General features: G+C 39.4%; 2 protein-coding genes across 2 annotated transcripts; one reads left to right on the top strand and one right to left on the bottom strand.

Annotated features, from left to right (window-relative positions):
• Positions 1 to 760: 760 nt before the first annotated feature.
• On the bottom strand, positions 761 to 5987 carry sfxn2 (sideroflexin 2). Its single transcript, XM_029456706.1, has 11 exons — positions 5969 to 5987; positions 5627 to 5798; positions 5440 to 5538; positions 4376 to 4451; positions 3261 to 3346; positions 3090 to 3150; positions 2943 to 3009; positions 2805 to 2854; positions 1800 to 1849; positions 1596 to 1643; positions 761 to 860 (listed from the first exon to the last, which is right to left on the bottom strand). The coding sequence occupies exons 1-11, from the start codon at positions 5985 to 5987 to the stop codon at positions 761 to 763; spliced, it is 828 nt and encodes a 275-aa protein (XP_029312566.1).
• Positions 5988 to 8113: 2126 nt separating this feature from the next.
• On the top strand, positions 8114 to 12479 carry arl3b (ADP ribosylation factor like GTPase 3b). Its single transcript, XM_029456138.1, has 7 exons — positions 8114 to 8132; positions 8535 to 8575; positions 9778 to 9921; positions 10062 to 10178; positions 10323 to 10373; positions 10896 to 11081; positions 11416 to 12479. Exons 2-7 carry the CDS (start codon positions 8573 to 8575, stop codon positions 11461 to 11463), a joined length of 549 nt encoding a protein of 182 aa, XP_029311998.1. The 5' UTR covers positions 8114 to 8132; positions 8535 to 8572; the 3' UTR covers positions 11464 to 12479.
• Positions 12480 to 12570: the final 91 nt, after the last annotated feature.

Below are 12570 nucleotides of genomic sequence, written 5' to 3'. Positions count from 1 at the left end.
TATTTCCTCCACTATTGTCTGTCTGCTGGTATGACATTAAAAAAAAACACTACATGGCACTGTATTTCAAGTTTGTATGGTTTTATTACAGTTCATACTGATTATTGTGGCACAAGTCTAAGTTTACAGCGACATGATCCAACTGACAACCGTTTACATAAATCATGCAAACAAGTTGTACCTCCATTCTGGCAGAAGAGGGCAGTATCCTCCACTTTTATCACACAAGACTTCTTTTCAGAGTTTAAACCGATGCATAGAAGTATTTTTCTGGTTTCACAGTAAAGCCAAAATTGGTTTAAATAAAATAAAATCCAGCAGTGTTGTTGGTTCTGCCACTTTAAAGGCACAGATTGTAAGAAAGCTTGGCAGACAGAGGACAAACAAGACAAAGTTTAAAGACACAAGAAGCAAACAACTACAGATGAGCCATGAAGGACAAACTAACAAGAGCTTTAATCTGACAAAGTAATGCGCTGTTCCTGAGAGGAGATCATTTGGTTTTGGTTTCTCAACAGGAGTACACAGTTCCCCTTGTAACAGTTTAGTGGAAGAAAACTGAAATAATTTGAACCAAAGAAACAGAAACCGATTAAAAAAGTGACACGATTGATCTTTAACATCCTACTGATTAGCACCGATTTGATGACGTAGGGAAATGAGTCATGACTAATAATTAGAGAATTACGATTTATTACATAAACACATATGTATTCTGTCTTGTGTGGCGAGTAGATAATGCTAATCTGCCCTTTTAGCCTCAGAGGCCTTTGTTGAAGTACACACGTTGTACAGCGTCTCCATATTGAGACATGATGGAGTCTTTCAGCTCGGGCTCCAGATTCGACACGGCCATAGAGCTGATAGAGACCGACAGAGAGAGATTTTAGGAAGAAGGGGGGGAAAAGGAAAGAAGAGAAACAATGTTGTTTGATTAAACAAGCTAATGTTTAAATTCTAGTGCTGGTTTGTTTGCTTATACAGAACGCTTCAGACACGCTTGGAAACATCACGAATGAGAACACAATGCAGTTGTGTTAATAAAGTAACAACATCTACTGGTATAGTTAGGAAAACAAGTGTTTAAACTTTATAACTACACCTATTCAACTTCTGGCACACCTTTTATAAAAACATTTATTTGCCCATCTGCATTCCTGTGTTAAAATGGCGTACTTCACTTTTCTTGTGTTGTTTTTGCACCATTCCTTGTGATTAGTTTGTATAATAAGTAAGTATTAGTCATTTGCAACACAGTATGGCAAAGTATACTTTCTACAACATCTCATGAAATTGTCTTATTTTAGATTTGCATCAGCTAATTTTCTACATACGTGCTTTTGTCAGTTCATATTTAGAAAGCAGTGCATGGTCAAGTTGCATTGTGGGTAATGTAGGTACCAGGTTTTGACATGGAAGGATGTGTGGAATAAAAACAGAAGGTATATTTGGTTCTGTTGCATCAATTTAGATTATTTTTTTAACTGAGTCCGACAACGTTACAGGAGTGCAATGCTAAAATCGATGGAGCACTATATGTAGAGTCTATAAGCTACGTGTGTCAGCAGGTGAGAGTACAGAAACAGGTGTATTACCATCTCTGAGGGAACAGAGAGCAGGCAGCAGGCACCATGAAGACCAAACTTTAAAAAAAGAGGAAACAAAAGTTATTATTTGCCGCAATAAAAACATTCCTCAGCACTTTAAATTTAGATTTACTTTATTGTTTATTGTGGAAATGTCATGAATAAAGTAAATCTAATTTAAATTGCTGTGAGCGTGAATCCCGCTCTACTTACAACACTCCCACCATCATCACTTGGATTGGTCCGTGAAGATACGTGATTCTCTGTGAAAAGACACAACGAGTTTTGATTATGTGCAGGCCAGACAATAAATATCCTCTAAAGCAGGGGAGTCAAACTCATTTTAGTTCAGGGGCCACATGCAACACAATTTGATCTCAAGTGGGCCGGAGCAGTAAAATCATTATAATAACCTGTAAATAACGACAACTCCAAATGTTTCCCTTCGTTTTAGTGCAAGAAAGTAAAAGTACATTCTGAAAATGTTCAAACTTAATCTTTGACAAAACATTATGAACAACCTGCCGTTCTTTAAGAAAAAAAGGTGCAATTTCAACAACAGTTTGCCTCATTTGATCATTTACACATGTGCATTACAACTTACTGATCACAGTGTATCTACAAAGGCTTTTACTTTATGATCAAAACAACTCATTTTTACACTTTGCAAAGTCATCCCGCAGGCCGGATCGGACCATCTGGCGGGCTGGTTTTGGCCCGCGGGCTACATGTTTGGCACCCCTGCTCTAAACTCTCTGCCACTGTAACTACTAGGTTATACCTAATGTGAGATGTCAATAATCCCCATGTAAAGCAGCTCCATGCTGTAGTTAATATTTATAATGCATATTGCCTGTTAAATGTTTTTGTCATATTTTATAAAATTTGTATGCTGTTTTTACAGTTGGTTTGTTCACTAAAATACCAATAAACATTCAAATAAAGAAGACAGATGCACACATTAGCAGGAGGACGTTGATGAAGATAACTCAACTCAAACGTATTTGTATAGCACATACATACATACATACATACATACATACATACATACATACATACATACATACATACATACATACATACATACATACATACATACATACATACATACATACATACATACATACATACATACATACATACATACATACATACATACATACATACATACATACATACATACATACATACATACATACATATTTTAAAAGGTCTAACCTGCATGAACTTGTACTTTTCCACCCTCTGCATGATGATGGGGAGGATGACTGACAGAGAAGAACAAAGGTTAAAAGACGAAGAGGATAACTTGGAGAACTCACTACAATATTTATGAGATGAAACTTCTTTGCATACTCATTCCTGGTGCAGCCATGGTGATCCGAGAGACGACCACCTGAGTGATGCCTTTTACTGCCGCTTTCTACAGGGGACATAAAACAAGTTTAAAACAAGTTTATTTAAAAATAATTAAGTGTCTTAAAGTGTGTCCAGAGTGCCGACCTTAGAGTGGCCCAGTTTGTTCCCATTTTCATCTGTGACAGCAATGCCGTTCAGAATTTCCCTGAAAAACAAAACAGAGACAAAATGAAGGCGACGTTAAATTAAATCACACGATACAACACAATAATGTTGTTTTTTTTGGAGCTGACGCAGTAACACAGCAGGACTCACTGTTGCCTCATCATAGGAATGTTAACACAGTTGGCTGATGCCACCGCTGCAAAAGGGACCCAGCGAGCCACAAGAGGAGGAGCTTTCTGCAGGACAAAGTAAAGACAAAAAAAAAGGTGTTAAGCTTTTTACTTTATGATCGTCAGCTGTACTTTACTTCACATTAGTACTGAAACACTTAAATCAAAAGGAGGTGAAAACTCTTTCAAGAGCTCTCTTCAACATATTCATACAAAAAAAAACAACCTTACTAGCCTTTTCCAGAGCTTTCAACCTCATCTGACTGCTCATGTGCTTTATCTTTGTTGCTCTGAGCCCATACAGTATTTATCAAGCATCTCACAGTAGGAAATCCCTCCTAAGAGGCTAAAATTCTCAAGAGTGACGTACTTTTGGTCCTACTTTTAAGACTGGAAGTAAAAACATTTCATCAACCTTACATAGGAAATCACTCCCATCTCACTTAAACTTGGCGTTCGAGGCCCAACCCAACACTTACGGCGGTTGCACAATCTAGGCCTGAAGTTTCTTTTCTCTGAGACTGGGTGTAAATCTTACACATAGTTGGGAGCAGCCGTAAAGTCAAAATTGGAGAGTGAGAGTCGTGTTCACTGCAGCGATTTAACAAACATACATAAGACCAGTCGGTGCAACCCGCTCCAGAGGTTTCCTAACCTGTTGGAAGCTGCCGGGAGATGGCGTTAAAGCAGAGATGTTCCACAAGAGGAGAGATACTTTGGGAGCGCTTGATGACAATAAGCTTCAAAAGAAGAAATTATCTTTTCGACTAACTGCGTGCAGATGAGAACACAAGCTGTCTCTTCAGAAACCGGGGTCAACATTAAAACAACATTACATACATAACAAGGAAAACACAGCTGTGCCACAGTGATGATTCTGTCAGAAACAACAATTTAGGAATAAATCAAACCTTGACCGTGTTTATGAACATGAAGAGTGCTCAGTAGGAACGGACCGTTACAACCGGTCAATTCATTGTTTCAAGTTATCCAGATGACTTTGTTGACAAAGAAGAAGCAACACATTTAGTCAACCTTGAGCAGGAACAGTAAACAGTTCCTGACAGTGTCGGAAGAATAATTGTCTGTTTGTACCTTTGTGTAGAGGTTGAGGCCGACTGCTGTTGCTAGAGCTGTGCTGGTTGCTGTGACGTAGGCTACGCCAATCTGCCTGAGAGACACAATAAAAGCCTTTTTTCACATATGGAACACGACATTGCTGGCTTCATTTGTCTGTTAAAGCTTTTTGTCATTCACACGGAGGCGACTGTGATACGATGTTTCTCTCTGCACCTGGTGCCTAAGGGAGCGCTGTTATTGATGGAGAACAGCAGTTTTACACTTTATTTCGCTTCTTGAAGCCTTAAATAATGAAGCTCGACCCACAGCGCACAAGCATTGAATGACGAGCCGCTATGTTGGGACTTTTAATAATTACATTCCTGCACAAAATTAGAGGGAGAGCTGGTCTGATTGTTATCGTGGTTGTTTGAGGGCTTTATCATTTACTGTTTTCCCCCTCACCATGAGGAATAAAGAAATATTTTTATACACGGATATGATATGAGAAGAATCTCCTCAAAAACTTAGATCCAGTGTTTTGTGGTTTATTAACCTGATTTTATTACACAGCTTTGTTGAATTCTGATTGGTCAATGTTGGCAATAAAATTGACTTATTTTTATTTATTTTAATAGAAGACCGCCGCTATGGACAGAGTTCTGATCTCCGAACACACGAGTGGACTTCTTTTTAGCTGAAGCAATAAAATCATTTTAATATTTTGTATCAAATTATTGATTTCGTAATATATATATGTATATAATAAGCGGGAGATGGTGACCTCACTCTACACCCGCTTACTGTTCATTATCACTTACATATTTCCTTTGTGGCGAATAATAGGTGCAGTTAATCTCTGTGCTGCTGTTGCCTTTACATTATTAATGTGACGGCGTTAAATTCAGACATGTGTCTAGGTCTACCAAGTAAGATTAGCGTTGTGGGTTTTACATAAAAGTGACTCAGGAACTTATACAGACGTGAGACTTACACGTTACATCGCTATTAAATTAATGTAACAAGGTCTGGAAGAGGCTGGAGACACAACTCAGCTAGATTTAGGTCAAAATCCATGAAAGCTTACAGTAAATTCTTACTTGGGAGTGATGGGGGAGGCAGCGTTACGGTTGGTGTAGTTGACCAGAGCGTTGAAGGACTGATTCACCCACTGCCAGAACACCACAGCAGGAACTGTCCTAGAAAACAGACAGTTATGAAACCTCTAACAAAGTGAAACTAGTGTAATGTGGTCAAATGCAGTTCGTCCTGTTTGCTCCTCTGTACCTGTAGAACTGCAGCATGAAGCCCGTGATGGCCATGCCTCCAGGGACCTGGAAGGACATGCGGCCGATGAGGTTCATGCGGTCTCCGGTGTCTGGGTGGAAGGCCGAGTCGTACAGCTTCTTGGCGTAGTGGAGCTGCTCCTCTGTGGTGCCGGGAGGGACGGACCCCTGCCCTACAGAGCAGCAAAAACACATATTCAACACACAGACACATTTTCATACCATCAACTACATGCAGAGACTTCCATGAATGTTTCATGTTGAAACGTGCAGATGGCAGTTAAAATGCAAACTCCAAATATCCTTTGGGATAAATATAGTTTTATCTCATCTTACAGTTCACATTCGGTTTTAGTGTCCATCTTCTTACCTGCAGCTATCTACTAAAGCTTTTGCCTCATCCAAGCGTGAGTCAGGTAAGGTCACCGTTCGCCAGTCTGTGATGTTGAAGAAGTGTTTCAGACGGCCCATAAACAAAGACTGATCCCATCGCGGTGCGTCAATGTCAAATGCGCTCAAAGCCATTGTGGTTGTTAAAAAGCAATCCCAACTTAATGCATTAAAAAGTGCGAGTCTGTGGGCAGTCTGCCTTTACTTTGCAGGACGTTACTCAGCAGCTGCAGTCGAAACCTGCAGAAAAAGGAGGGGAATCATAATATAATCATCTAAAAGTGCAGCTGAAAATAAAGGAATGATAAACAGAAAAATACGACCGTAACTAAAGTCAAACATACGCTGCTTCGTAGGTAATGAATGAATTACAAGCCTGTCTCTTATCCGTTTGTCAAAACCTGGTTCATGTTTGTTAACAAACCAGACGAACCTGGTTTGAGTTGATGTAACATTAACAGATATTTAGCTCAATGGGTCAGTGAGAGCCAGGCTATTTTACCTTTGAACTCACTTTCCCACAGGGTTTCACAAAGCTGTGTGGGAGCTGCATTGATTAGTCGATTAATCGATTAAAAAGCCAAACATTTGCTGGTTACAGCCTCTCAAATGTGGGGACTAAATATATTTAGGTCTAAGAGTGTTAGTGGGACAAAACAAGCATTTTGAAGACATCACTTTGAAATTACAAAGGTTTTTTAACAGTTTGACTAAATCATTCATCGAGGCAACAATCAGTTGATCAAACAATAATGAAAAACGTTAGTTGCAGCCGTAAAGTACAAGTGTTGGCATTGAACCTCAGCAACCCTGTGAAAGTGGTCTTTGAGATACTGTATGTTCCACACTTAGTTGTTGTTTTTCAGCTTCCAGCTGTTGGACTTGCTGCCAACATGTGCCCTTGAGTTCAAACCCAACACAACCCTAAAACAAACACAAACTCTTGTTTCTCCCTAAAAAAATCTCAAGGGCCAAACTTCCACTAGAAATCATTGACCACCTCCTGGTAAATGGTTCCACAGGTTGTCATTTTGGATTTTTGCAGCTGCAGCATTCTGCTTCTTAATAAACAACCAGAGGAACCAAACCTGCTGACTTCAGCGCAAACTATCCCACTGTGCATCTTCACCATTACATTAGGAATTCGGTGAAATCTCACAACAGAAACCTGCCTTATATGGTTTAATCTGTTGGAAATAAAGAGCAAATGAGAAGAGGAGTATATCAGTGTTCTTTGACGGCTCAGTCAGGCTAGAACTGGATTCTTACTGCAGCTGTTTGTTGAAAGTAGGACAAAGGCCTGCAGAACCTTATGGGGAACACAGAACATGAGCCACAAGTCTACGTGGCCCAACATACCAATACATAAAGAGGAATTTATATACAAGGACTGGAACTCATAGAATGAGAACAAATAACTACAGCTAAAGAACATATGAGGGCTGCAACCAACTAGTTATTTTTTATGACCAGTTCACCTGTGATTAAACGTTTACTCTATAAAATGTCTGTAAATAGTCCAAATTCCTAGAGCCCAAGACCAGACCTAATCATAGCTGAATATTTAGCTTTTGGAAATTGCAATGGAAAGTATTTATTCATTTGTGACCGATTCATTGAGGAATGAATAGATAGATTAATAGATCATGAGAATAAAGGTTCGATGCAGCCCTGCATGCAGGGAAGGTAGAGTTAAGACATGGACAGGGCTTAGTTTATGCTGCATGTCATGGAAATGGTTACGTTTAGTTCACCAGAATCTTGAGAAACTGGATCAGCAGGCCGGAGCATAGCAGCAGCATCTGATTACATCTGGATAACGATCACAACTAACACAACGATCACAGCAGTTTAAGCTTGTGCGTGCATAACACATAAACTCGATGTGTACCGAGCGGTTAGTGTTATTAAGTCTATAGAGCGAACTGCAGTGAGACAAGAGTTAAAGAGTGATGCAACTCATAACTCGAGTTCCCAGCTGACTTCTGCAGCTCGACAGTAATAAACAAAACACGTGCATCGAGACACGAGCTGCAGTCTTTAGAGACAAAAACTGAAATACATACCTTTGGGAGATTCCTCCTGAACCCCAACCGCCCTACAGAGCAACCTGTCAGGTAATCAAATATGCTCGTGTGGCATAGTAAAGACATGTGCACGTGGCATGCAGTCCTCCAATCACGGGTCGGGGCAGCTCCCGAGTTTACGGCTAACTAACTAACCTAACTGTTATGCTAACTAGCTAGGTAGCTTATTAGCTCTTTGACACAATGTCGGTTGTTCTGCGTCTCTTATAGAAACGAGACACATTTCCGTGCATTAAATAATTTTAAAGTCGGACGGAAATAACTGTCATCAAAATTAAACATGTGCAACCATTCTTGGTCGAGATTTGAAACATTTAGCTGTGGCCAGGCAGCTAACTAAACTCGTCCTCCATATTTTGGAGTTGTGCCCTAGTTTTTTGCGTAACTCTGCGTGTCTATGCGTCTCTGTGCGTTTGACGTCATCCCCCTTAGTAACCCTCGGCGGCGTCTCCAGGAGAGAAGGCAACAAGATGGTGAGTTTAATTTGTCGTAATAATTAGCTATTCACTGTTAACATCAAGAACAACTATTAGAATATATTCACATTAAGTATCGCTCGCTTGAATACATTCAAAGTGTAATGGCTGCCGTTTCCCGCAACTTGCCGAGAAAACATTCAACTGCAAAAGCTGCCTTGTTGCTTCGTTCAGTTATCAGGGGAGATTAGCTTAGCACGTTAGCTACGTTTAGCTCATGTTTGCGTGCCGTTAGCCAGCCCTGCACTGAAACAACAAGCACGCAAGGCACAAATAAACAAAGACGGTGATGTGAATAGTTACTCACAGCCTGGAGCAGTTGTTGTCCTCATGTGTTTGTACCGTTAGGAGAATGTTTGCCCATCTTCAAAAGCCACAGTGGAGAGTAGAAATGCACTTGCACGGCCTGTAAATGTGGCGTCCGGGTAGATGGAGGAAAGAGATGTGATTCTACAATGCCTTAAAAAGAAAACTATACTTTAACTTAAACTTACCTGCAAAAGCAAAAGAGGTTCACTTATTTTATCAAGTATTTGACCATATACATCCTTCAGTAGAAGAACTCCTTACACAAAGGTTCAACAACGATCACACTAGCTGTAATTTTCTGTGATGAAGAAATAGTAATAACAAATGTTCTTCTTCTATTTTTATAGCAATACTTTCTGTTGTGATATCTATAATTGGCTAGAATCAAACATTTTCTCTCGCCTATTTTACCAGAAATTATATTATATTTGGAATCATATTGGATAATGAGAAAACTGAAATCTGTTGAATACTGTATTTATTTTAGGTAAAATAAATGATCAATAAACGTAAATGTATTAAGACACAACGCAAATCAAATAGTTATTAGAAATTATCCTTTATCTTTATTACATTTATTTATATTAGGTTAAACCTCAGTTAACTTTGTGTGCTCCATTTTCTAAAGAGCATAGTACTGATGATTTAATTATTTAATTATTTAGGCTTTTAGTAGTTTAAAATTCTGTTTACATTGTGGTCTCCATTTTCTGAAGTGCCTGGTAATACTGGTGATGTATAACTTGCCCATGTATTGTTGTATATTTTATACTTCAATTATTAAAATTTAAAAAAGGGTTCATATCTTTACAATGGTGGTTAGCTGCAGTGCTCCACCTGTCCCCCTGGCATAGTAATATCACACAGCTATTTACACTGATCTATTTCAGGGATTGCTGTCAATCCTGCGTAAGCTTAAGAGCACACCAGACCAGGAGGTTAGGATACTTCTACTGGGTCTGGACAACGGCGGGAAGACCACTCTGCTCAAACAGCTGGCATCAGAGGACATCAGCCACATCACCCCCACACAGGTATGGAGGAAAGTTTCATACATGCTCCATCTGTTATTGGACTAAATGGACATAATACAACAGGGATGTATGCATTTGTGGGATTAGGAAATACGTCTGCTTCGTCTAACCTTTAGCTTTATGTTTTGTGTTCTCCTCAGGGATTCAACATTAAGAGTGTCCAGTCTCAGGGTTTTAAACTGAATGTTTGGGACATTGGAGGTCAGAGGAAAATCAGGCCGTACTGGAGAAACTACTTTGAAAACACAGATGTGCTGGTGAGTGGAGCACCAAACACAGCAAAGAAGCTTTTTTTGGTTTACATTACGATTTTGATCCGTTCATCCTTGGTGCAGTCACAGTTTATCACACTGAGGACCAGCTAACACATGCTAACAAGGAAAACTTTCATTTTGTTTCAGATTTATGTCATTGACAGTGCTGACAGAAAGAGATTTGAGGAGACAGGTCAGGTATGTAGAATATGTGTTGTTTTAGTGTCAGTGTGCACTATACATGGAGTACGGTATATACTGTAGGACTACACTATTGATTATTTACATTAGCTATTATTCCGAAGACTATTTTCTCAAACAATCATTTATTCAAAACATTCATTCATTTCATAAACTTTCACAGAAGGCTAAAAGAAAACACTGAAAACCTTTTGAGAAGATGGAACCAGCTATTTCTTTATGATACATTTGTGCTTAAAAAATCACTAGCATCAACTACTTGACTTTATAAGTAAATTGGATGTAAAATGCAAGACTTTCAGGTCTTTCAGTCTGACAATTAAACGTGGACAGTATTTGAATATATTCCCTTGAAGGCTGTGTTAATGATGATGTTTATATTGTTTTAATTACATAGCTGAGACCAAGTCCTTTCTACACAGAGTCCTTATAATAAAAAATTGAAAAGGTTTGTGGTTATGCCTGTCACTGTCTTTATGTGTTTTCTATGGTTCATTTTTCTATTTGTGTGTGTTGCAGGAGCTGGCTGAGTTGTTGGATGAAGAGAAGTTGAGTGGCGTTCCTGTGCTGATCTTTGCAAACAAGCAGGACCTGCTGACGGCCGCTCCGGCCTCCGAGATTGCCGAGGGTCTCAATCTGCACACCATCCGGGATCGCATGTGGCAGATCCAGTCCTGCTCCGCCCTCACTGGTGAAGGGATTCAGGTGAGCGTACGAGTGTAGCTGTAGAATAGTTCGAAGCTTCATTCAAAACGTGGACATTTTTTATTAATTATGTTTAAACTTAGTATTTCTGCACAATTGCAGATGAAGATTATGCTACACAAATGTTATTCACTGCAGTCAAACTGTTTTCCCTCCCGTTTGCCACACACAAAGGGAGGCATGCACTGAGGAGTTATATTTATTGAAGAAAGTTGATTTAATAAAAACAGATTTATTTAATCTGATGAATTGAGGCTTTTGTTTGAGTTTTTTTTTATTAATTTTTTTAATGTGCTGTACTGTGCTTCTTCTCATCTCTTAAATTCACTTTCAGGAGGGCATGAATTGGGTGTGCAAGAGCGTCAACTCCAAGAAAAAATAGCTTTGCTTCTAGTCTTCTGCTACTCAAGAGGAACAGCAGCACATACACATACTCTGACACACATTGCACCCTCCTGAGCCTTAGTACGATGGGATATACCTGTGAATGTAAACGCACTACTAATCCAACATGGACCTGGAGTTTTTAACCCTCTACATTCCCATATCGCTGATATTTACTAATCTCGGCACATCTTCCTACGTTGGCCTCCACGACGAGCAGGGCGGTTTGACTTCAAAGGGAATCGACCTCCTCCACCCAGACTACCTACGTCACCATCCACAGCCCTTTAACAACCTCAAACATTCCCATTAAACTGCTGTCTTTCATTGGAATTCCAGCTTGTCCTTTAAACTCTTTCACACACTGTCCTGGAAACCAGCTTCCCCCCACCCCCCCACACACTCCCATATACGTCTCCATCTTTTCCTCCGTCTTGTTCTTACAGGTTGGTAGTTTATAGGTTGTGTTTGTTTGTTTTTATCATTCCACGATGGCTGTAAGCTTGTTTCCTGCTATGGCTCTGTTGGAAGTGAGGTATATTTTTGTAATTGTATTATTTATGGTGAAGTAGACAAACGACAACCGGTGTGATGTGTGTGCGTGTGTGTGTGTGATTTTAAAGGATGTTGGTGAAACAATTCCAACTGTCCCCACTAAAGAATTATATTGTACATGTTAATATGTAAAAAAAAAAAAGGAAAAAAAAGATGAGGAGAGGAACATCATTTTTGGATCAAGTGTAAATAGCTCGGCCCTGTGGTCATATGTTACGTTATGCACATGTTATAGAGTATATGTTACCCTGCTGTACTTTGTAGTCTATAATGTCTGCATATCTAATATATGCAGATTTTTAACAGAGTTATACGTACTGTACGTCCCAATGCATTTCTTTGTGCTCATAGGGTTTGTGAGGGAATTCACTCTTTTTGGCGTTTCCTTTTGATATTCTTGAATGTAATCTGTCCAGAATTGAAGGTACTGTATGTGAATAAAAAGACAAGAAATCCTGACATCATTGAGTTTTTAATTATTAAATTACTTCCTGCCGTAACATACTCAGAGACTCACCAGGCTCGAGTGGTCACACACCAGCAGCAGATG

This window comes from Cottoperca gobio, chromosome 19, assembly GCF_900634415.1.
Source record: "Cottoperca gobio chromosome 19, fCotGob3.1, whole genome shotgun sequence".
NCBI classification, from domain to species: Eukaryota; Metazoa; Chordata; class Actinopteri; order Perciformes; family Bovichtidae; genus Cottoperca; species Cottoperca gobio.
This window is presented reverse-complemented; position numbering and strand designations above follow the sequence as displayed.